This window comes from Zonotrichia albicollis, chromosome 1 (assembly GCF_047830755.1).
Source record: "Zonotrichia albicollis isolate bZonAlb1 chromosome 1, bZonAlb1.hap1, whole genome shotgun sequence".
NCBI classification, from domain to species: Eukaryota; Metazoa; Chordata; class Aves; order Passeriformes; family Passerellidae; genus Zonotrichia; species Zonotrichia albicollis.
The window spans coordinates 24,000,004-24,024,370 of NC_133819.1; the positions used below are offsets into that span (position 1 = coordinate 24,000,004).

Below are 24,367 nucleotides of genomic sequence, written 5' to 3' on the forward strand. Positions count from 1 at the left end.
ATATTCCAAAAGGACAGTTAAAAATCTATTGTGCCAGTAAAAATATTTTAAAAACTTTCCTTAAATGCTTTTCTGCCTGATTAAGTCAATAATCCTTCAGTGTTACTTATGGGCAGAGAGTTATTCTTGTCAGTAGACTTATTGGAGATTTCTGGTGGGCATTATGGGTCTCGCTTTCCCACTGATACATGAAATGAACGTCCTGCTGTGCTGTGTGAACTTGTAATGGCAGCTCCAGTTCAGTGCTAAACAATTCAGTGTAACAGTTCAGTGTAACAATTCATTACAAGAACTAAAAATGCAGTTGAACACATGTCCTGGACACATTTTCACTGTGCTAAGTGTAGTTTAGGGATATCATGGTTTGAAGCCCGTGTCTAGCACTGGTCTGATAGGCACTCCTGTGGCCACAAGAGACATGCCGCAGACACAGGGTAAAGGATTTACAGTTTTCTGTGCTTGGAAGAAAGAAATGCTTCAGGAGCAACCAGTGGGTTAAAGACTGTTTCTGAGAAGAGAAAAATTGTATTCAGCCCTTAATGGTGGGCAGAAGACTCCCTCTTTGGAAATATTTAAGCTGCTCTCTCTCCCCATTCCTCTCCATCCAGTTGTGTTCAAAGGAGAGATTTTAGAGAGTCTTTGCAAGAAGCAGGACTGGAGTGGAGTAGCTCCTTATTGTATGTGTTTCCTCTTGAACAAGGGAACAATGGCTTTTTTAATAGCTCTGGTATTTGCAAAGTATGTTTTTAGAGAGAAGTAGAGGTAGGTATTGAGGAAAGTAATCTTTGAGTTTGGTTTCTTAAGATATTTTGCATATCAGCAACTAGGCTGTCATTTATAAGAAAGCAACACTGGTAACATAAAGGAGGAGGTTGTGGTGGAAGATGCAGCTTAGTGATTTGGAGCTGATCTAAAACTGAACTGAACTTTGAACTCATTTTTGCTTGTCATATTATTAGAGTTAGATGAGTTTTCAAGGTGAAAATCTCCCTTTTCATGGAAAGCACTTAACAGATTTTGATATGATGAGCAGAATTAAAAAATAACCCCAAAAGAACAAAAACCCCTCAAACAAACAAACAAAACTTTTTCTGTAGCCTGAGGAGAGAATTCACTTTTCTGCAGAGCTGTTCTAACAAAAGCAATCCTAATCATTATATTAAAACATTTATTTTTTTCAAGGAGTTGAGATTTCTAGGCACTTCACTCAGTCAAAATCAAGCTAAATTCAGGTCACCTCTGCTGAAGAGTTTTCAGCTGAAAGTCAACAGGATACAATTAACATTCATTATGATGTGACATCTATTAAATTGGTAGAACACAAGTGCTTCTAAGCAAGAAAATGCTGTGTGAAACATAATTTAAGTTTTGTTTTGCTGCTCTCTGGCCTATTAATGCAAATTAAGCCCTATGCTTCTATCCCTGAAGCTTTGATCATTCTGTTGTATGCAGTAATGATATAGAAATTCTTAGGCTAAATGTGCAATATATAAATGTAGAGGGTCTCACTGCCATGAAAACAGATTTCAACTATTTTATTTTCAAAAGAGAATTATATTTCAAAATATAGTTTATGTTAATGTTGCATTGCAGTACTTAGTGTATATAAAATGATGAAACAAATAATGTATGAAGTAACTCCACAAAGTCATTATAACATCTCAAGAGAAATGCATTAATCAGTAGTCTTCACTGGTGTGCAACTTGTATATTTGTTTAACTTGTATATTTCTTTAACCTGTTGTCTCTCTGCAGGAGCTTGAACGTGTTACATCATTGCAGAGTGGCCTTCAGCTGGCGGCGGTTATTTGCACAAATGGAAGAAGGTATTTGCTTAAGGAACTGCAGAGATTGAAAGTGGGGAATGTTTACAGGAAATCTGTAAACCCGGGAAGTTTGCTTGCTGATGATATTTCCTGTTCATGTGCTATGCTGTTAGCAGTAATAGTTAGAGATACTGAAACAGTTGCAAACTCTTGCAGCTCTCACTTTTGCAATTGGTAATTCTCTTTGAAACAGAAAGCTTTGGAGATATACCTCTGATCCACAGACAAATGCAGAAGGGAGGATGTACCTTCTTAGCTGTCTCTTGGTACAATCTCATTTTCTGAGTTCCCCTAACAATGCTGATAATCCTATTTTCTACCGTGTATTTTGTTGGACTTGTTAGAATTGATTAGAAGTAAGTTTTATTTTGTTAATTGTTGAAAATTATATTAATTTTTACCTTGCAGACACCTGAATATAGCAAAGGAAGGGTTCACACAAACTAGTTTGGGGCTCCTTGCAAATCAGAGGAAACGACAGTTGCTTATTGGACTGCTAAAATCTCTGAGAACAATAAAAACACTGGTATGTACAGTTGTTTTTGTTCAGTGACAAATATGTTTCTTAATTTCTGCGTAGTAATGACTGGATTTTTTTGGTTTTTTTTAGCAAAGAACTGATGTGCGTTTGAGTGAGATGTTGGAGGTAGGTCCCTACCATACTGGTATAATTTGAAGCTGTTCTAAGCTTTCATTTGTCAGTCATCTTAATTGTTGTCTTGCAAACAGGGTGTGTGCATGGGATGAAATTACATTTTTGTTCTTCTTTTAAATTGAGAAAAGCTTCATATCAAATTAGATAGCCCTGCTGCCAGGGGAGAGTATTTTCCATCAAAAACTCATTCCTGCCTTTACATCTGGGCACTGAAGCTTCAGTTAGTTCAGTAAAAATATTGTGGGGTCTTCACTTAGCCCTGCTCTCAACTTATACCCATTTTCTTTATCCTGATATTTGGGGAAAAACAAAAAAAAAAAAAGGTGAGATTTAGCTGATTGTTGATAATCTGGGTCTGGGTAAAAATTTCTATTGATATATTACTATACAAATTTATAGATGGGCTCCTTGCTTAGTATTTCATTTGTAAATGTAGTAGCCTTTTGTCCTTATTCATTGCATTGGCTTTTTAATTCAATTGTAGAAAAGATTGCAGCATGAAAATTCATGTTGCATGACACTGAAAATTCAGATGCTGTTATGTATACTGGCTAAAAATGCAGTAGATACTGCACAGCGCAAAATAGGATCTTGTCTTAAGGTGATGAATTGTATGAAAGAAAGCCTCAGGATTTTATTGACAGCTATGGTACTTGTAGTGTAACAATTTCAACTTGCAGTTTTGCCAAATACTTACAGCTAATACTGGATGGAATGTCATGATGACAGTCTCCAGTTATTAAATTTGGAAATTGAATCTTAATAGTTTCAGCTTTCAAGATTCTATGAGTTTAATTCTATCTTGAGTAAGTCATCTTGTGTCAGCAAACTTTCTTACTCTTCACAAGCAAAACTGCACTCGTTTTCAGGTGGCATAAATGCTTTCTGCTCAGTAAGCCCTGTACAATGATTAGCTTTTAATTTCGGTGCTGCATTTTGCTACCCAGGAAATTAACTCTTCACTGCCCACTGGCAGGAATTGTCCTGAGGAGGTGTAGTTGTTGCATCCACACACAGACCCTAATGTCTGATTACCATCATTGGTCAGTGATTTTTAAGGGCTGGAACTGCTGTTTGGCATTGTGCAGTTGTACAGCTGTGCTCAGTGTCTGCTCCCAATAAGTTTCCCAGCTATTTGCCCATTGATTTTCTGTGCTCCTAGAAGTTAGTAGGTTGGAATATGCATGAGAGCTATTAGTAGCCACTCAGAGAAGAGAATTTTGAAAGGGTTCCTAATTAAAAAAAGACCTGGAATGCATTTATGGTAGCTTACAGGGCTGAGCTGCATCTGGAATGTATTAATAATATATCTTATGCAAGCAGGCTTTCTGATTTGAGACCTGTTAGACTTACTGGAACAAGTACCAGGTTTCCAGTAGAGAGAGATGTAAAGAGCTAATAATGCTCTTTAGACCAGTGTGCTGTTCTGTTTTCATCTAATGGATTATATATTTGGGGGGTTTTGTGTTTTTTAGTTAAGTTGGATCTGCATTAGAATATTGCTGTTAAAACCAATTTCATTTCAGAACCTCCTCTATGTTAATAGCTGAATATAAATTACCCTTGCGTTTTTGCTCTTCAGTCAATGACTGAAATTCCAGTAACAGCTTTGCATTTGAGCTCTCTAAATCATGTAATATAACAGATGTAATTATGACATAAACCAGAAGCTCTTAGTTGTTCAAGAGGGTTTCTCTTCTTCCAAGAATCCTTCTGGTCTCCTGTCTAATAGAATACCAGAACAGTAGGTATATCCAAGGCAATGCCCACGTCTTGTTGGTAGGATCCTTGGGTTTTACATTTTTGTGTGTATGTTTTTGTTTTGTCCTGACATCCTCATAATACTTCCTGATTGAGCTGTTGACTTATTGGATATTCTCCTTAAATATTAGGACAATGCATCCATAGTGTGTTCTTTGTTTCCTGACGCCTTCTGTGAGTCAGTTGTGTTGAAGCTAATTTCTCATGAGCTGGATGTGTCAATTTAAATAGTGTTTATTTGGGCATAATGTTGGGAGTGTCTTCCTTGTCTCCTTTATGTTTCATAAACAATGGGAATAGCCTGCCTGTGCCTGAATTAACCTCTTTCCATGCTCATGAATAGATTACTGGGAAGATGCTAGTTGTTCTTTAATAAAAACTTTTTGATGTATTTTTAATGTATGGATAAGGAAACAATGCAGCAAGTTGTTTGCATAAGGTAATGTAATGTAATACCTAGTATTTTCAGATGTTGCTAATTCTAAATTACCTGCACATTAAGTGCTACAGTAGACCCTCACTCTTTACTGTAGAGACAGGAGAGGCAAAATATTTATTCCTAATGTTTATACATAAGCATGCAAGAAAAATGGGTATTGCACTGTTACTTCAGATGAGCTATCAATTGTATTTTATCCTAAGGAGGAGGATTATCCAGGAGCTATTCAACTATGCTTGGAATGCCAGAAAGCTGCCAGCACTTTCAAACACTACAGTTGTATAAGGTAGGGGGGTGACATTGTGCAGATGTCAGCTTTTATATGATTTTATTTGTGATCATTGATTCTCATTCTCTAAAGAAAGTTAAATTGAAGAGCAATTTTCAGCTGAGAAAAGTAAAATTGAGGCAGTTGTAAAAGCTTAAGTATCCTGTGTATTTTTCCACCTCTCTCTACCATGACTAACCAATCTTCAGTAAAAAGAGCACATAATGAATGTGTAGACTATATAATTGCTTTGCAACTTAAAGTGAATTATAACAGTGCTACAACCTCCCGCCTAGAGATACCTGAGCTGAGTTTTTAATGAGAAGTTTCTATTCTGGAATTAATTTGCCTATGGCAAGATGGCTTCTGCAGGATAACTAATGAAATTAGCAAGTGCAGAGTTTCATGCTGACATGAAGAAATTGCTTTCAGAACCTAAACTAATACAAATATCTGCAGTTTCTAACTTAGAAAGACTCAATGTTTCCATCGCTTAAAAAAAAAAAAAAGAAATAGTGGGAAATACTCATAAATTACAGCAGGAGATGCAGTAACATCAGATTATTATGGGGGTCCATAATAAAGACCTCCATAAGAGAAAGAATAAAGAAACACTGGCTACTCTCTTTAGTGTTTAATGGCAGTTGTTTTTGATGCCTTTTTTTTCTATTTAAACTTTTTTTTGCAGGGTGTTGTACCCAATTTATCCAATGGAAACAAAAAAGGAGGGTGATGGGTGTATCATTTAAATGTAGAGAACTAAGCAGAGATGCTTAAATCTGTCTTTTGATAATTAATGTAGGCCCCTAAGGAGAAGATTCACAGCACAGAGGGAAGTTGTCTAAAATGAGATATGGTGATTATTTAATGAAAACTGTGATTTCTGTGCAAGAAGAGAGTATCCTGCCTATTTCTTTGTTGCTTTGACCCTTCCAAACAAAAACATAGTAGTCTTTTTTTTTCTTTTTTTTGATTGCTGCTGTTCTGAGATTTTTAAAGCTGGTTGTTGCAAAGGTGCAGTGGTGTCTTTCTTTGTCCTAAATAGTTTCTCTTATGGTAGCTGCTTTTGTTAATTTTTTTATACCAAATTTTACATTTTTTTCTGAAGAAGCTAAAATTCTCTTTTTCTGATAGCATATCTGTAAGGGGTTCCTGAATGACAAATAAAAATTACTGTAGTTTGCAAAGACTTGACAGCCCTGACCCTTCTGGGTATGCTCTGGTTTAGACCACAGTGCCAAACCAAAACACTTAAAACAAGTTTCTTGGGGGTTGGGAATGTCTTTGAATTTTTAGTTAAATCCTAGCAGGATGGAATCTTGTCTAGACCCTCTTAACACTGTTGCATTATAAGCCTAGAATAATCTGCCTTTCAACATAGCAGTGGTGTGATGGTGCTAGTCTGACACAGCAACAGCAGTTTAATGGTTATGATGAATTGCTATGTTGTGACTCAGCAATAGGGTTTTTGGAAGTAAGAAATGGTCTGAAATGTTTATATAATCAGTAATTTTATTCTAAACATTTTTTTCATTCCTCAATAGTGAGTTAAATTCAAAACTGCAAGACACCTTGGAACAAATAGAGGTAAGAATTATTATACTGATGTTCAGTATATGCTAATATTTGACCTCTAAGTATGTGCTACTATTTAATCTCTAAGTACTAGAACTTTCTAGTTAAATGTTAGCAATTATAGAATGTGTGCATTTCTTTCAAATACTCTCTTTGGATGCTGTAGCCACTGCTGTTCATGTAGACTTTAGTGCTGTAATCAATCTAAATGCTCTACAATATGGTATGGCCCAGTCCACTAGTTGTGCTCACTGTAAGTGGTAGGGCAGTCAAATTAAAGAAGTACATAACATTTGAAGTATTGAGCTTCTAAACAGTTGTGAAAAGTAAATTAATAGCAAGCCAGTAGGTTTGGATAAGCTGTACAAGAGATCACAGTTTCACAGGAAATTTTAGAGGTTAGCAAACTGAAAACTGCTGGATAGGACTGTGCTAAGCTGCTGGAAATAAGACTTGAATAGCTGTGAAGGATGAGACTAAGGTTGGTTTAAGTTGGTAGATAGCATGACAAAAGCAAAGGAATATAAAATGTTAAGTGTCTTCCCAGAAACTGGTGGAAAAAAAAGGGAATGCTTTGAACTCCACTACTAGGTAATTTTGAGCTGGAACTTGGCAAGCTTTTTGTAGGAAGTCCAGCAATGGAGGTATGTATAGTGTGTATGTGATGCATGTAATGCATACACATGTAATGTTTAGCAGGAACCTGAATCAGCTATTTGAGAGCTGTCTACACCCGTTGTCACATGCTCTTCAGAAAGCCAGACTAGCACCTGTTTTATCATACCTTGTTATTTAATTCTCTGTAAAATTAAAATTTTGTCCATTTCCTTCAGTTATGTCTTTGTACTTCAGTTTTTATGCAAAGCTTTTTTTTGTTCCTTTAGTCTTTCTCTGACAGTGCTTTATTCAGAGCATGCCTGGTTCACAAAAGCTGGTGGAATGACTGTTTTCTTACCTCTCTAACACAGGCTGTGTGAGAGTGAGCACTCTTTTTTCTCTCATGAGCAAATACTGATGTTGCTTAAAAGGAGACATGCATTTTTACTTCCTTCCAGTAATAGCTTTGAAGAGCAAATTCTGATCTTATCAAAATATGATAAAATGTGCCATATTCGTTGGTGAAAGCAATTCACAGCTAACTAAATAATCACATTCAAGATTTTTATTTATATCTTTCTTTCTCTGAAACGATCTTATTTTTTACTGGAGTTATGCCTGTGCACATGTGTGGTGGTTTGACCAGGAAGAAGTGTGTGTGCCAGGCCCAAACCATGACAACATGGAAGAAACATCATGGAAACATGAAGTCATCCTGGGGTCCATGGAGTATTGCTGAAAAATACATGGTCTAATTAATATAGAATTATATTCTGCTAGTTAGGAATTCCATAATGAGTCTTTTCAATAATTGAGTGCCTCTACTTAAGTGCATTCCTTTTTCCTTTTTTTAATATTTTTTTAAATTTAGGTTTTAATATAGATCTTACTCTTATACTAAGTTACATACAATGATGGCTTTTACAAATTCAAGATGGCTTTAGTGGAAGGTACTACTGAAAAATGTAACAAAAAAGATTAATGTTCTCTGTTCGTGGGCAGTTTGATATCCCAGTTTTTTTCTTTGTACAGGTGTTCTGCAAGAAACAAGAGAGAATTTTTTTAAAAAATCTGTAGATGTCTGAAATTCAAATTGCTGACTAATGTCTTAGAGAAGTTCTGAGTCTTTAGGTTACTTGTCCTTTCACCATTTAGCTTAGGGAAGCAAGTACAATGAACAACCCCCACCAAATCTCTAGGATTACCACCAAAAATATTTTGTGGCTAATGATGTAATTAATGAAAATTTTCCAATGGATTAAGTAAAAGTACATAAGAGGCTGAACACCCATCTACTGTGATTTCTATTTTTAAGAGCAAGACTGTATTGCAAGATCATTAAATAATAAGAATTGAAATGGTTTTAATATTTGGCAAGGAAAGAAAATATTTTTTAATTGTGTATGTTATGTTATTGATTCATTCTGTTTTTATTTATTGTTGGTTGAAAAAAACTAGGATTAGGTTGTGTATCTGAATATATTGCAGTGTCTACATGAGAATTATGTTATTAAGCTCTGTAGTCAAATTCTTGAAAGCTTTATTAGTCATAAAATACATGATCCTATTGAAGTTTTTTTTTCACTTAGTTTACATAGTAGATGAACTTCATTTTCTGCAGAGCTGTTCAGTATGCTCAGACACAGCTCTGCTGGCAGAACCTGTATTTGTGTGTCTCCTTTCTTTTTTGACTCTCTCAGGTACTGATTGTTCTGCTGATATAGTATTCTATAAATGGCTGTCTTGCCAATGAACTTTATATTCAGGCAGTGTTAGTTCCATTTAAGAGATGCAGTCAGAGGGTTAAGAAGTCTGTAATGGAATTGATTGAGCTGAAACCCCCAGATCTGGTTTTTCTTAGGGGTGAAAGTAGACCAGCTTAGAAATCCCAGCTCTGCCTTATTGATGTTCCTGGCCTTCTCAAAGTAAACATCACTTTAATTTGACTGTAGAGTTCTTGCTTGTTTTTGGGAGTGTTGGAACTCTTTGGCTGACGCTGAAGTACTTACACTGTGAGAACTGACACTTAAGCACCTCAGAGAAGTCCAGTCACACACAGTCTTACTTACTTTACAACCATAATTATCACACTGTTTAAATAAACATCTTCCTCACTTGTTGTTGTTTAAGTAATGTATTACTTGACCTGTTTTTTTTTAGTGTTTAATGCATGTTTTTCTTCCATTTTTATAGGAACAATTGGACGTAGCACTTTCCAAAATATGCAAGAATTTTGATATCAATCATTATACAAAGGTTCAGCAGGCTTACAGGCTGCTTGGAAAAACACAGGTTAGTACTTATCTTCTGAGGAAGTCACAAAGAATAGTTATGTCACAGCATGAAGCTTTGAGTCCTGTGATGGAAATTTATTTTCCTAGTTGTTGTGGTTTAATCCCAGGTGGCAGCTAAGCCCCACACAGCTGCTTGCTTCCTCCTCCTTGATGCAGTGGCAAAGTCAGAGGCAGGCAGGTGTTCAGTCATGGCCAGGACAGCAGGACTCCATCGTGTGTAACAGTGACTTGTGAAGATAAACTTCATCACTCCAAACATCCCCCTGTTCTTTCTTCTTGCCCCAGCTTTTATTACTAAGCATGACACCACATGTTATGGAATATCCCTTTGCTCGGTTGGTGTCAGCTGTCCTGGCTGTGTCTCCTCCCAACTCCTTGTGCACCCCCAGCCCCCTCCGGAGGGTTGGGGTGAGAAGCACAAAAGACCTTGACCCTGTGTAAGCCGTGCTCACAATAGCTAGAACATCCCTGAATTATCAACACTGTTTGCAGCACAAATCAAAAACACAGCCCCATGCCCCATACCAGCTACTGTGAAGAAAATTAACTCCATGCCAGCCAAAACCAGCGCACTAATGCTGATGAATCTTGCCAAATATATGTATACAAAGGTTTTTATAATGCTCATGTAATTTAACAGTACTTGCTAAAGGTAAGCTCTGTGTTATTGCAACCTGTGGTTTTTTGGACAGATCATAACAGTAAAAGTTGCATATTTCAGCTCTGTTTATACTGCTGTTTGCACTATTCATTCTATTTGGTGATGTGAATACTATTATTTTATTGCTGGTTCTGTTTTTCTGGGTTGTGCACTACCTCTGCCTTGAATATTTCCATTTTACATTGTACTGTTAACATGACGACAGTGGAACATGTGAGGAGATTGATTTTTGCAGAAATGTACATCCCATGGCATGTCAAACACATACTGTGAACATGTCCTGGAAGTTACATCTGTGTGTGCCTGGAGCCCTTTCTGTGTACATAAGAGTAGACCTAGGTTCTCCCATAGGATGGAGTTCTCTTCTGTTGGGTGTCTTGAGGCTTCATTGTGGAAACCCAGGGCATCCGGAATGTTTCTCTGTCTGCTCTAGGGTGTCCTGACCCCCAGGACAGCACTGACTTTGACCCTCATTCATGGAGAAAGTTTCCTAGAATTCAAGATAGACTAGAATCCACAAAAGTGTGAAATAGATTATAGAGAGTAGTGTAAGTGTGTCACTTGGTAAGAAATTTAGATCTGAGGATTTTTAGTGTGTTGTGGATGGAAGCAAGATGGAGGGCATAGGGTGTCATCCTGAGTTTCTTCTTCATGCTTTCCTTCTTCCTTCTTCTTCTTGGGTTTGGGTGGCGCTGTAATTGGGCAGAGAAGTCCATATTGCAGGCTCTGTGGGATCATTATTGGGTAAAAAGGGAAAATAATCTAGGTGTCAGTTCTTAATTGGTTAATTTAGTATTAGAAGACCTTGTAACAAGAGTTTGTTGGCCATTTTGTGCCTTCTAATGAAAAGCTGCCGAACTCACCGTAATGAGACTGTTTTACTGATAAGAAATAATAAACACCTGAGTCTGAACATGAAGTACTGTTTCAAGTGCTTTCAATCCAGACCCAGAGAAACCAATATTTCGTACTAATTTGTTTCTCTGAGAAGGAAATTCAGTTTACTTAAGAAGGTATGAAGTATGGCAGCTAATATCAAGATCCTGTGGAGTAAGGAGGATAAGGAGACAGGAAAGTCTTGGAGACAGGTTTTGTCAGTGATCAGTGCTCATAGTACAGGCTGAACGTGGTGGTGCCAGTCTAACAGGGATTATTTTACTTAGGGAAGATATTCCCCCAGAAAGCTTTAGTTGCTAAAGATCAAGTCAAAGCACATGTCCCCTGGTCAAGACAGGACAAGAACCCCAATCATTTTTTATTATGCTTGGCTTTTTTAATGCTCTTTCCAGATTTCAGGAGCATATCTGATATAAGATTGCCTTTCTTGGGTTTTTTGTCAAGTTTTGTTTGTTTGTTTTACATTTTTCTAATTAGAACCTTTCTAGCAAAGTTGGATTCTTTTTTTCCTGGCTTGCTGTAAAACCAGTGCAGCTCTGCAATAGGATAGAAGTGAATTCATCTTCCCGTACTTTGTTAGTGTGCAGAACTATTGGAATGCCTAAAGACTGCAACTTAAAATCAGGGGAGAAGATTTTTTTAGTGCACTGTATTCAGTTTCTTAGTTACTGAAGAAAAATAGACACTGCACATCAAGCCTGTGGCATGTTGAGAAAGGCAGATATTTGTTGGAGACGAATGGCGTTTCTGACAAAACAAAAGTGTTATTTGTTACTGCATGATTTTGCTTGCTTTTTTCCATTATAGAGTGACTTGGTTTTGGCATTTTTTTATTACTAGTAAAGTACGTATTTTGAACTTGCCCTAAAATAATTTAGTTGCATATTTATTCAAATCTCTCTCATATTGACCTCTTCTCAGTAAACAAAATGTCAAGGTCCTTCAGTGTCTTAAGTACTTTTCTTTATTTCATTTATCATTCTGTTTTCTTTAGCTAATTCAGGTTAAGACCAACTGTAGGAAATCATCTGTTTTTCAATAGGGTTTAAGCAGAATTGCTTCTTCATTTCTTGTGGTGTAATTGAGTACTCAGCTCTTGTTGGTAGCTAAAAATGTCAAATAGGAAGTAGTTAAACTGAACACTTACAAATCTGCTGATTACATACATGTGAAAACAATGATAAAATCCAGTTTCTGAAATGGAGTAATGTTATGTATAATTTCTTAAGAACTGGGACTCTTGGTAAATATCCTGACCTGAAACTCAGACATGATTGTGGTAAAACTAATACGTTACATAATCATTAGTCCTTAGTACATATTTCTTTTTCCTGGAAAAGGTAGTCTCTTTTTTTTAAAAAACAAATGTTAATTTTTCTACCAAAAAGAGGAATTTTATAGGAAATTTATTTATATGATGTGCATGCCTTTCTGTAATGCTTAATTGTACTTTGAGTTCTTCACTCTGGCAAGTGGATGAAGACTTTGTGCTTTTAATTTTAATGATTGCAAAGGAAATATTTTTTATTTACTTGGCAGTGTTTCCAGTGTTCTTCCAGGGAGAAAGAGCATGAATCCCAACTCATGTTATCAATGATTGGGAGGAGGGTAAATGAGTGAGTAAATTCTATAATTAGCTATATTATATTAATATTTACTAGTGACAGTGTACAAAAAAAGGTAAAGAGGGAAGATGGCAGAGGGAACTGAATTTACTTGCAATACCTGAACTCTTTTATGTGACCATATTCTAATAATGCCAAGATCTGTATTTGGTATTTTTGAGACAGAGATTGGAGGACAGGCTTACAAGTGTTCAGTACTGAAAAAGATGTATGTTAAAAGATGATGGCTAAAAGATAGTGGCAGATGATAAATTGAATATTACTGTTTGGTTTTATGTTACTCCATTTCTTTCAGACAGCAATGGACCAGTTACATATGCACTTCACCCAAGCCATTCACAACACTGTGTTTCAAGTAGTCCTTGGATATGTGGAGCTGTGTGCAGGAAACACAGACACCAAGTTCCAGAAGTTACAGTACAAAGACCTCTGTACAGTATGTAATTCTTGCATATATGTATTTTTTTTAATCTGATTTTTTTCACTTTTATAGGTGTTTGTTATGTCAGTAGGGAGTCATTTGTTAACCCTATGACTACTCTAGTTTCTTAATACAGCTTATGACTATTTGAGCTATTTGTTAGTTGTAACTTAATGGTAATTTTGAGTGCACTAAATGTTAGCACCTTGGAGATTTTGTGCACTCCATCTAACAAACAAAGACCAGCATTTCAAAATGTGTCTTCAGTATGATATACTAGTTATTGGAATAACTATTATCTTTGAACTTTATTCCAGTGCATTTAGGTAGTATTCACAATTTCTCTGATAATGCATTTCAGTAAGAATTCTTGTAAAGATTCTAATTTAATTGGTGTCTTCCCATTATTCCTGACTTTGTGTCATTCACTTCTCATTCTCACATCTAATTTTGCACTTTTGATACCAGGATAAGGGACAGCTATAATATTGAGATGAGAAAGCCTGATGATAGGCAGATCATGGGCTGGGAATATACATATATTTTCCTGTACTGCAAATTTTAAATGCAGTTTCTTGCATATTTTGTAATGTTTTTAGAATCAACATACAAATTTTTAATTCACTCTTTTAATTTTTTCACTTGGGATTTTACTGTTACACCCTGAGAAATTTTCTAAAATTTCAGTGATGGGGAAGAAGTATGTGAGATATTTTAGGTGGTTCTAATGTAGAATTACCATTTGAAATTATGTTTCTATCTTGAATGTTCTTTAGGATATTTTTTACAGTCACAGATGAAGCCCTCATCATACTTCATCAACATAAGGACCCACCCCATCAGTTGCAATTTATTAAATTGAACTACAGTCACAAGGAGATTAAAGTTCATATTCTGATCCATTTTCTGTTCTTTCACTTCTCTTATCTCCTGGGATCATGTAGCTGCCACTAGTAATCAACATTGTAAACCATTTCATTTCAAAGAGGTGCCTCTTTGACTTAAAAAGTTTACATTATCTAAGAGCCTTCATATAAATAAAAGTGTGATAAACAAAATAAATTTAGTAGGAATAATTGACTTAAGTATTCATGAATATAATGAGGAAGTTTCTGGATAGTTGGTATTTCCACTTCACTGAGATGAATTCTAGTTGCAGAAAGCCAGCAAACCCTGATCTTTGTTCTCCAGACTGCAGTCCTTTCATCTGTCTTCTGTAAGCCTTCAGAGTGTGGTTTTTTTGTTTTTTTAGTTTCTAATGAACTTTTCTCCCAGGTTTTTCTTTTTCTTTTTTTTTTTCTTTATACTTCTGTATGTCCTTCAGTTTATTTCTCATTCCTTGCTAATACTAATGATACTAAGCCCACTTATTTACCCTTACAAACTACTATTGAGCTGCTGCTTACCAGTTCTAAAATCCGCGTTTAGTGTTGCTGTTTATCCTTATACTTGAGTGTGTGGAAGAATCTTTCAGGTACTTGGAAATACCACATTTTGTAATACACAGAAAGAGGGTGGCTTTAACTGCATGGTTACAAAATTGTTACTTCATTATTTCTGTTAGTCTTATACAAAGTTTTAATGACATGATGCTTGAGTTAATGTGACCCTGCAATAGCTGGCATTCTGTATAAATGAAGGTACTCAGATTTTAGGACTTTATTCTATTGTGAATATTGCTGCAATTGCATTGAAATTTATTTTTTAAATTTTTCTTTACTGTCTTGGTAACCATTAGATATTTAGGAACAGGCTGCATGCAGATGGGAAATGTTGGTGTCTTACTATGCTGTTCAGTGTTGGTTGTTGCCTGTTGTAATGCATTTGTGAAAACAGGGTGCTAAATAAGATGAGCTGTCATAGCAATTCAATTTCTAACTTCCTGTAGAAAAAACAGCAGGTTTTCATCTCATACACTCAGTTGTTGAGGAATAAATTGTTTAAGACTGAAATATGAGCCCTCTTTCTCTTCGTTTAGTTCAAGTGAGAACCTTCTTCAGGCAGCCAATGCTGTTAACCCAGGATGCCCTTAACATGTAAAGGGGTTATGGAGTACTTACTCTGATTAAGCAAGGGAAGTCATATAAAATTGAAGTATTCCTTTTGAGGCAGGTATGCTGCTGTGTGCTTCTGAAAATCTGTCAAAATGAACTCATCTAGCTTTCCATTGTAGATGGGTAGGGGAGGACTACAGTGGCTTTTTTCTTTATGTTTGCATCTATTTGAAAGTCAGATACTGAATATTATAATAATGTGAATCTTTTAAAAAAGAGTAATATTTTCAGAAATTCTTAAGCATTTATGAAAGTTAGTGCCTGGCTACTCAGGGTCACTGATTCTTTGTTGAGTTTCTTTTCTTAGCAATATGCCATGCTTTTACATGTTTTCTCTTTTTGAATATTTCTGGAGCAGGGCAAAGTTTTGCTGCTTCAGTCCCAAGTTTTGATTTTCTTTATTCTAGTATAAGCTGAAAGAAATTCAGTTGTTTCCTTAGTTTAAATTGAATTATCTTGGTATTTAGTAAGTAATCCTTTCTTCCTGTCCACCCGAAAGTCAGTATGTCTTCAAGTATAGTGATTTGCAAAAGAACTTTAGATTTTAGATACTAAAAGCTCTGAAATACAGGAAGAATAACATGAGTTAATAGAGAAAATTGCTGAATCAGCAAGTTGATTTTTTTTAACTACTACTTTAGAGCTCATTCAACCCAGTGGGGTGTTTGTCAGGAAGGCTTCTCTGTAGCACTGCAGTACAAAAGTCTGTGTCCTTGAACTGACACACAGGGTGGTTGCATCCCTCTGGTAGTGAGATGGCCTTACTTCTGCATCTGTGTCACTGTGAAGTAAATGTAAAAGTAGTTAACATACAGGCCAATTGAGGAAATTGAAAAAAGATGCTAACAAAAACACTTTGTACTTTTGAACACCATTTGATTAGTTGACCAAAATCAGGAATCTGTCACTTCTTAAAATACGTTGAAAATTAAACTGATGTATGTCAGCTCCGCTATATAAATTTGATGAGTTTCTTATGGTTTGTGCTGCTGCAGCAAAAAATGAACACCATTTTGAAGTTTCCCAATGCTGTTTGTTGTTCTGTAGCACATCACATCAGACAGCTACATTCCATGCCTTGCTGATCTCTGCAAAGCCCTCTGGGAAGTCATGCTCAGTTACTACCGAACGATGCAGTGGCATGAGAACCATGACCAAGATGAGGCAGCGGTTGTGTCTTCTGGTAAGAAACCTCTGGGAACAAAACTTCTGATATTTGGAAATAACTTAAGCTCAAGTTATTAATTTATGCGTTGGTATCTTTGTGGTCTTGCCCCAGTGCCTTCAGCATTTTTGTTGATAGTGTGCAGTAAGGGCTAAAGCACTCACTGGATTTTTGTACTCTCCAGTATAAGATTAATTTTTTTAATGACTGTTTGTATGTGCCAGTCTTGCAGATATAAATAATTTTATTTTAAACGATACTTAGGGAAATGTCCTTCCCTTTTGTGTTGAATCTTAAAAAAAAAAATCATAAAGATAGTTACATTTTCTTCTCTTGTGTCCATCTTGCTGTGATTTTTGCAGATGTAAAATCATGCAGGTACCATAAAGAACTTACTTAATGGAAAAATGGTCACAGTAGACTCCTAATTCAGTCACATGTGCTCTTACAAAACTAGCTCCCCTTAGAGTCGTTAATTGTGACATCCTGAGGAAAGAAAACAATCTGCACTGTAAAGCCTTCTGCAGGAGCCATTAAGCCTAATAAAGTTATCTATACAGGCAGATGCATAATTTTACACACACTGCTTTTCAATGCATGCCAGAGTGTTTTGGTATGTTTGCTACTAGCCTTCTGTCACTCAGTTTTTAATTTTCTGGAGTTATGGCTTAGCTGTAATGTGCAACTGAAATGTAGTGATCTGCTGAATCACTTTTTCAAATACTTCTGCAATGATAAAGCACACAGAAGGGAATTTTAGAAGTACAGTTTAATTTCAGAGGGACTACTGGTTGTTGTAAATAAATATCTCCTGGTTGTTGTTTTTCTAATACTCATTGCTTGTTCTACAGTAATTATTGAAACTGTACTGGGAATTCTCATTTCATACTTATTGATTTGATGGCTGTAATATGTGGTAAAGTCAAAGAGTAAAATTCCTGTAGAATGGGCATGTATGTCAGAGGGAACCAGGGAGCCACTTCAGGAGATTATGCTGAAGTTGTTCTTCATATAAGCCCCACAGACTGGAGCAGTAGATGTACCACTATATATGGCTTTTATAGTTTTGGGAACTCATGGCTGTCCCAGTATTGTCCCAGTTAATCTCAGCACTCTTAGAAAGTGCCTTAAATGTGTCAAGGGACTCTTGATCTTAAGGCACAAGTACAAGTGTAGAAGTGAGAAGCTGGACTTCAAAGACATTATAAATAAAGCTCTGTATTTTAGTAGTGAAACTTATACAAAATAAGTCCTTGAAAAGACAGAATTAAGTATATGTAGAACTTGCTTAATCAAACTGAACATAAAATTAGTGAACTAAAATTATCAACATAATGTGAAATTAATGTCATATTTATCTATATCTGTGTCATATTTAATGAGCCACTACATAGTCTATGATTTGGTTGTTTGTATGCTAAACAGCAAATTGCCGTAATATGGGGTTTCATCCCTCAAAATAAACTAACTGGAAAATTTTCCATTACACTGTTTGTTGTGGTCAGAGCATTGTTTATGTTTTTAGTAAAGAATCAAACAGAAAATGAATTTTAAAGGGATTTATGCAGATAATTTTTGTTTTCCCTCCTCAAAACAGTGATCTTTGAAGTCACGCTACTTTGTGTGAGGGCTTGCCTGGTTTCATAGCATGAAATTTACTGTGATGTTGATGTAATTTACATGTGTTTGTGAGACAGTGACTTAACAGAAGACCTGAAAGTGAGTGGTAAAATGATCATTACAGCATTTAAACTTCTGATTTCACATGTGTAATCCTAGGAGTTAAAGTTGGTAACAGCTCTAGTATCTGTAAAAGATTCAAAGAAAAATGAGAAGAAAATTATGTAGGATGTAAATTGAATTTGAACCATTTTAATTTTTAAAATGTTTCTTTTATAGTACTGTGTAAATTCTGGGCAAGACCTGCTTAGTATTCAAAGAAAGAAGCTAGAAGACAGAGATTTGATTGAGTCCTTTTTTTTTGCTTTCCTCTATCATGCAGGGATTAAACAAAAACCTTTTGTTATTACTGAAAGCTGCCTTTTTGAATTCTGAGAAATACTGAAAAACCTGAAGAATCTCTGTATTTAAATCAGACATCTAGAATAATGACTCCTGGATGGTTTTGATCCTTCTTTTTATGCGTACTTATGAATGTATGTGTTCTCTGCCCATTTCAAATTCCTCAATGCAAAATGTATAATCGCTTGTGCAGTCCTTGATTTTCAAGGAAATTATCCTAAATTAATCTGTTTGCATGTGTGAAATTAGCTGCAGCGCAGTTCATTAAAGGACTGGAAACAAGACCTCTTAGCATGACTGCCCATAAACCAAGACCATTGGGAGACTGACCGAGAGAGAATATTCCATTGATTATTTTAGTGAACAATAACATCTATATTGCAGTGTCTGTCCCACCATTCCTTCATGAATGGCAATTTGGGAGTACAGGGACTATGGTCTTAGTCTAGAGAACAGGTCAAAGACACTGCCTTGTTGAGCATTGCCTTCAATCTGCACAAGTACAAAGAGAGGAGGTTGCAGAAACACACAAAGAGTGTGCTCTGGCTGAGATTTTTGGTTTTGTTTCCTTGATAGTCTGGGAAAGGTTAAATCCACTTAGAGGTTTTCTCGGTTTTTGTAGGTTCCTAGAAATTAGATTCTTAGGTTCTTTCTGTTTGTGTTTCATTTAATCTTCCATGGAAGATCAGGAAAATGAATTTGTCAGAATTATTACTTTCAGAAGATGAGCATATTTAGGTACAGTTAGTAAATTATGATTTTTGTAGGCAGTGGGTAATATTTGTTTTATTATTTTTCTTTCCTAAGGAACATTTTTGCATGCCCTGCAACAGTAGATATAGTATAGAATTAAGTTTAGGTCTTGTTTGCACATAAAACAGCCTCTTATCATCTCATTTTGAGTTATTAGGGTAGATACTCAGTTAACCTGCAAAACCAGTCTCACTGTCTTAACAAAAGAGGAAGTTGAACACAGATTTGCAACCTTGAAAAATGAATATCCCTAATATGAACCCAAATTCCGGAGTGTATTTATTGTGTTTTTAATTCTGACAAGGAGTTATTCAATTCACAGTACTGGAACTTTTACATTCTGGCTGGTTATTGTGCTGGTCCTGTGTTCTTGAGTTCCAGCCTTGTGGGCACACTAGCTCAACTAGCTTGCCAGTAGTTGTTGGTAGTATTTGTATGTCCACTCCTGTAATCCCTAGCTTACAAATAAAGCTTTCTCAGTGTTTGATGAAGTTCATAATTTAATAACGTGTCCTGCCACACCTTGTGGCTCCATCTGAAAGAAATCAAGCAAGACCAGCATCCATCTCAGTATTCATAATCTGTTTTTTGAATTTAAATGGAGGTACAGATGTAGAAGATCTAATATTTTTGTTGCTCCTGTTAAGCTTATATAAATATTTTTTATAATAGGCAATAGTTTTGTTCTGAGAAACATACTCTGGAAAGGTTCAAATCAGAAACCAGATGGTTGATCAGGAGAAGGATAGTGTACATGATGCTGTTCTACTTAGAAGAGCCTGGCCTAGGACTGGGAGAATGAGGCACTGCTAAGTACTATTTATAATTGGTGATTGTTACAGAAGGAAACTGCTCACTTGACAGTGAGCACTGGATGCTCTGAAGGAGATAAAATCAAAACGTGGCCAGACTGCTGTACTCTATTGTTATTTTGGTTTAATTGAATTGTCAGTGTCTGATACAAGTCATAACAATTCCTATTAGTGGATGTTTTTTCTTTCATTCTCTTAAGCATGTGGTAGTCCAGACAATGCTGCAGGGTCTGTTCTTCATACCTGAAAAGGCTGATTAAAATCTTGTATCCAGCCTCCCATTTCCTTACTGGCCTCTTTAGTAAGGTGCTCACAATATTTACATGCTATTCATCTAGACTGCAAGGTCTGGATTCAGGGCAAAGGCATGACAAGGAAAGAACACTTACATTGTTGATAAAAATTTCACGGTGCTGACAAATGGAGTACATATGTTCATTGTTTATGTTTCTGGGCTCTTCTTCAGTAGACAACAAAATTAGACATGAAAAATTGCTCTTTTCTCTAAGGAAGGTAAAGCTAAGCCAGGAGTTTGTCTGGAAAAAGCTGTGAAGCCTAGTAATGAAAAACTGCAAGGGTCAGTAAGGATGAGCTGTCCCTGTGATCCTTGCAGTATGTTACTACCCAAGGAGCACTATGGGGACAGGTGTTTGATATGCAGGTGATGGAGCTCTCCTGGTCTGCATTTGCATATAATGCTTATATGCTTATATGTGCATTATTCATTTCTGTTCAAAAGTTTAGAGCAAAATAGTTCTGGAGTTAGCATAATCAATAATATGGCAATAGCTAAGGAAGTGTAATTCTGTGTAGGATAACTTTCAAAGCTTTTGGAAATACTTAAAATGTCTTTAACCTGAATTTTCAGATGGCAACAATGTGATTGGAACTGAAGAGAACAGTTTTGACCGCAACTATGTAAAAAAGAAATTGGAGCATGGGCTTTCACGAATATGGCAGGTATGGGTTTTGAATTTTGTTTCCCTCTAAGTATTTCCCACCACCCCCCTTCCTCCTCTCCAGTATTAATTATGGTTATATTTATACTAATGTTCTTAAAGAAATGTCTCTAGATTTTTTTTAAAGGGACTTTTTTAAAGTGACCACAGAAATATAATTTCAATGACTCAGTGATTGCAATGCTTCCAAACTCAGTCAGATACCAAAACATAGTAATAGGACTTTTTGTCTGATCCCATTTATTTCAACTTGTGTGCTGCCACACAATCTCTTTTCTTCTCATGTGCTTTTCTCTGTATACTGCTTTATATTTCTGGTTTAACCATAGCTCTGGAGAACCTGGAGCCTTGTGAACCTGACTGGTTTCATAGTATTCCTGGTGTGATTGCTGGATCAGTTTGGTGTGCAGTGTCACCCAAAATGTATAATGTAAAAGCTGAGTTCTGTTTTTTCATTGACAATAAAGCATCTAGGATTGACTCTACCTGTTTTACAAAGTGCTAAAGAAACTGATTATAATATTGTTTTAGAGAAATTACCACGTTACAGAAAATGGAATTCTCTTCTAAATCTCAAAAAAAAGAGTTTTTAAGTTCAGGCAACCAACAAGTGTTAATGAACCAGGCATCCAAGCCTTCACTTTTTGTTTTCGGTGTATTAACTATTCAAAAACTTGTTTGTGTTTTGTAGGATGTTCAGTTGAAAGTGAAAACATATCTTCTGGGAACAGATTTGTCTAACTTCAAATATGATGACTTCATATTTGTACTTGATGTTATCAGCAGGTATGCTGGTGTGGTTGTAAGACCTTCAAGTATGTGTCCACAAATGAGCTCTGATAAGATAGCACTGTTGATTAAGGCTGATATTCGCATTTTGATGCCAATTTCATTCAAATGTGCTGATAGGTTGAAGAGCAATTCTTCTATATGTGAGAGTTTATGAGGATCTATTTAGGAGAGGTAGCATGAACCACTTTGCTGCTTAAGTGTGATATGATTTCAGTATTGTCTGCTTTTAAGATAAGGTGTGTGCAGGTCTAGCAATTTTTTTTCTAAGAGCTTTTAAAGGGGATCTGAGTCAAGCAGAAAAAATTATGTGATACTGCCAACCTGTACAATATTATATCCTGCTTTTTTGGTAATAAAATGATGGATTGAGACTGTGAACTGACAGCCTGTGTGGCAGGCTCTCAAAAATACATTTATTTTGCTTATGGCTCTTTGTCTCTATGTGTATGGCACACAGTGATAGCATTTGAAGGAAAATTCCACTAATGAGCATTAGTGGAATGCAACCTTAACATTGCAATGCAACGTTGGTACTCTGTGTTTATGAAGATACATCTACACACACAGTTGGAACTGCAGTATTAAGAAATCAATAAAAATGTCAAAACTTTGTTTTATTACTCTAGGCTGATGCAGGTTGGAGAAGAATTTTGTGGCAGTAAGTCTGAAGTTTTGCAAGAATCTATCAGAAAACAAAGTGTTAACTATTTCAAAACATACCACAGGTGAGGCTATTATATGTGCAGTAGATGATTCTAATGACATTTATTATTGTTGGGTAAATGCTTTCCAAAGGAGTTCCGCTGCATAATTTTCATGCACTGAGGTTGACTGTAGAGTATGTTTTCTGATGACAATAAGGCTCTGAACCCTGGAGGAGGGGAGAGGATAGAAAAGCCTTTGCTTCCATTGTGTTTGTGGAAAACTGTAGTTCTGCAGCAGGCAAGTCAGATAAGGATGAACAATTTTTAAATGTAGAATTTCAGTAGTTCTTTAGGTTGCTTCTTTTCTCCTGGCGTCCTGAGAAGGAATGCCTCTGAAGTCCATACTTTGTAGCAAAATTGTGTCTTCTTTTTCTGTGCTATTGTTTAAGAAGACTCATCATGATTATGACATCATGAGAAGACTTATGGCTATGAAGTGTTTTCCAATGTGCAATTCTGTCTTGAATCAAGTAAGCTATTTAGAACTGAGTCCAACCTTTTGAGTCTTCATGTGTCTTCACGGCTTGTTCATTGACAGGGTGTAATTACATTTCAGTCAGCTCTGTTGTCATATCACATGAGGCCAGTCATGTGTTGTCGTGGACAAGCATTCTCTGGACTCAGATATGATATATGGTTATAACAGCATTGAGACTTATCTTTCTGTTTGTTTGTTTTTGTTGTCTCGATTTTAGAAATGTTTTGATTTGGGTGATGGACAACTTTGTGATTCTGGTTGTCTAGCATTATGTTCTTTCTGTGTGTAAAAACTAGGAAGATGTGAGAAGATATACAGCCTTCCATGTTCCAGGAAATGCTTACTTTCCTAGTCTTGATCTGTTGCCCTCTTGTTTGGGAGCTGTCATGCAACTAATACATCCAGAGCCATTTGAGAAGTCTTAGGCTTTCTGCCTAAAATCCATGAAGTATGAAAATTAGTGCAAGGAGGACATGAAACAGTGTCTAAATTCAGAAGATGAGAATGTGGTTTGGAATTTCTTCCAGCTTTGGTAGCTTGTTGCTAGGAATTCTTTCTCATCATTTGATAAAGACATCAGTTCCAGTTGTCTGAAAAACTTAATCAGATCCACTGAGCCTTAATCAGATCCACATTATGTCTTGTCAGAAGATGCCACTTATTTTTATTTCTTGAAATTTTTTCTAATCCTAGGCAGAATTTCATGAACTGATTTTGGTCAACCTAACCATATTGTAACACTGACTTATCACATAGTGCCTTGTTGGGTTAAGTAAATATAATTTTGACTGTTACAGTCCCGTGTATGTTTAACAGTTTAAGTAATCATGGGCTAATTTTCTGAATTATCTTTGAGTAAAATAAAGGTTAAGGAACACTGCTTTAATATGTATAGAAATAGTAATTTTTTGTAATAACCTGTGTTTTTTAAGATAATGTAATTCTTGTGAAAATAAATATTTATTGACATGAATTAAATTATATGAAACTTTTTAATACTTTCTATGTGTTTTATGCTACAGGGGTATTGTGAAGATTAATTGGCTGATGTTTTCATTATCAGAAGGAAAACCATAAAAACCCTGTCTCACAGCTATATCCCCTAGGTTGTTTTATATAAAGCTTTAAGCATCTTACCTTTTCAGATCAAGCTAATGTGGCTTTCACTTCTCTTGGGTATTTAATTGGAGGGGGGAAAAAAAAGTAGGACTGCTTTTAAGGATTCATTAGAACATGAAAGCTACACAGAACTGAAATGCTCAGAGTCCAGGAGTAATCAGTTCTTTGTGTAGTTTGACATATCTGGCTTCCTGGGCAATGTGGTGTTATGGAGAACTGCCAACATAGAGAAAATATTGAAAGGAATTGGCTGTGTGATTCAAAAAACATAGAAGAGAACATAGTACTAGAGCACACAGGAAGCCTGTTTTTTTGAGTGCAAGCTGATTGTTCTGATAAATCAGAATGGGCATTTGGCAAAGAGCATCAATAAGATGATTTTTGAAATGCAATTTACTTTGCACTGATACACTTGTAAAAAGATGTGTTTAAGCTTTTCAGAGAATGAATGCATCAGGTCTTCATGCATTCCCCTTTCTAAATGTAAGGT

At 36.0% G+C, this 24,367-nt stretch overlaps 1 protein-coding gene across 1 annotated transcript in view; it reads left to right on the forward strand.

The window, feature by feature from the left end:
* Nucleotides 1-24,367, forward strand: part of VPS50 (VPS50 subunit of EARP/GARPII complex) — an 85,126-nt gene that overhangs the window by 17,099 nt on the left and 43,660 nt on the right. Inside the window, exons 6-16 of the mRNA XM_005480249.4 lie at nucleotides 1,756-1,826; nucleotides 2,235-2,352; nucleotides 2,437-2,472; nucleotides 4,885-4,967; nucleotides 6,494-6,536; nucleotides 9,315-9,413; nucleotides 12,894-13,034; nucleotides 16,121-16,256; nucleotides 20,694-20,785; nucleotides 21,476-21,570; nucleotides 22,203-22,301. Of these exons, the coding sequence (XP_005480306.1) occupies nucleotides 1,756-1,826; nucleotides 2,235-2,352; nucleotides 2,437-2,472; nucleotides 4,885-4,967; nucleotides 6,494-6,536; nucleotides 9,315-9,413; nucleotides 12,894-13,034; nucleotides 16,121-16,256; nucleotides 20,694-20,785; nucleotides 21,476-21,570; nucleotides 22,203-22,301 (1,013 nt within the window). The remainder of the gene's footprint in view (nucleotides 1-1,755; nucleotides 1,827-2,234; nucleotides 2,353-2,436; nucleotides 2,473-4,884; nucleotides 4,968-6,493; nucleotides 6,537-9,314; nucleotides 9,414-12,893; nucleotides 13,035-16,120; nucleotides 16,257-20,693; nucleotides 20,786-21,475; nucleotides 21,571-22,202; nucleotides 22,302-24,367) is intronic.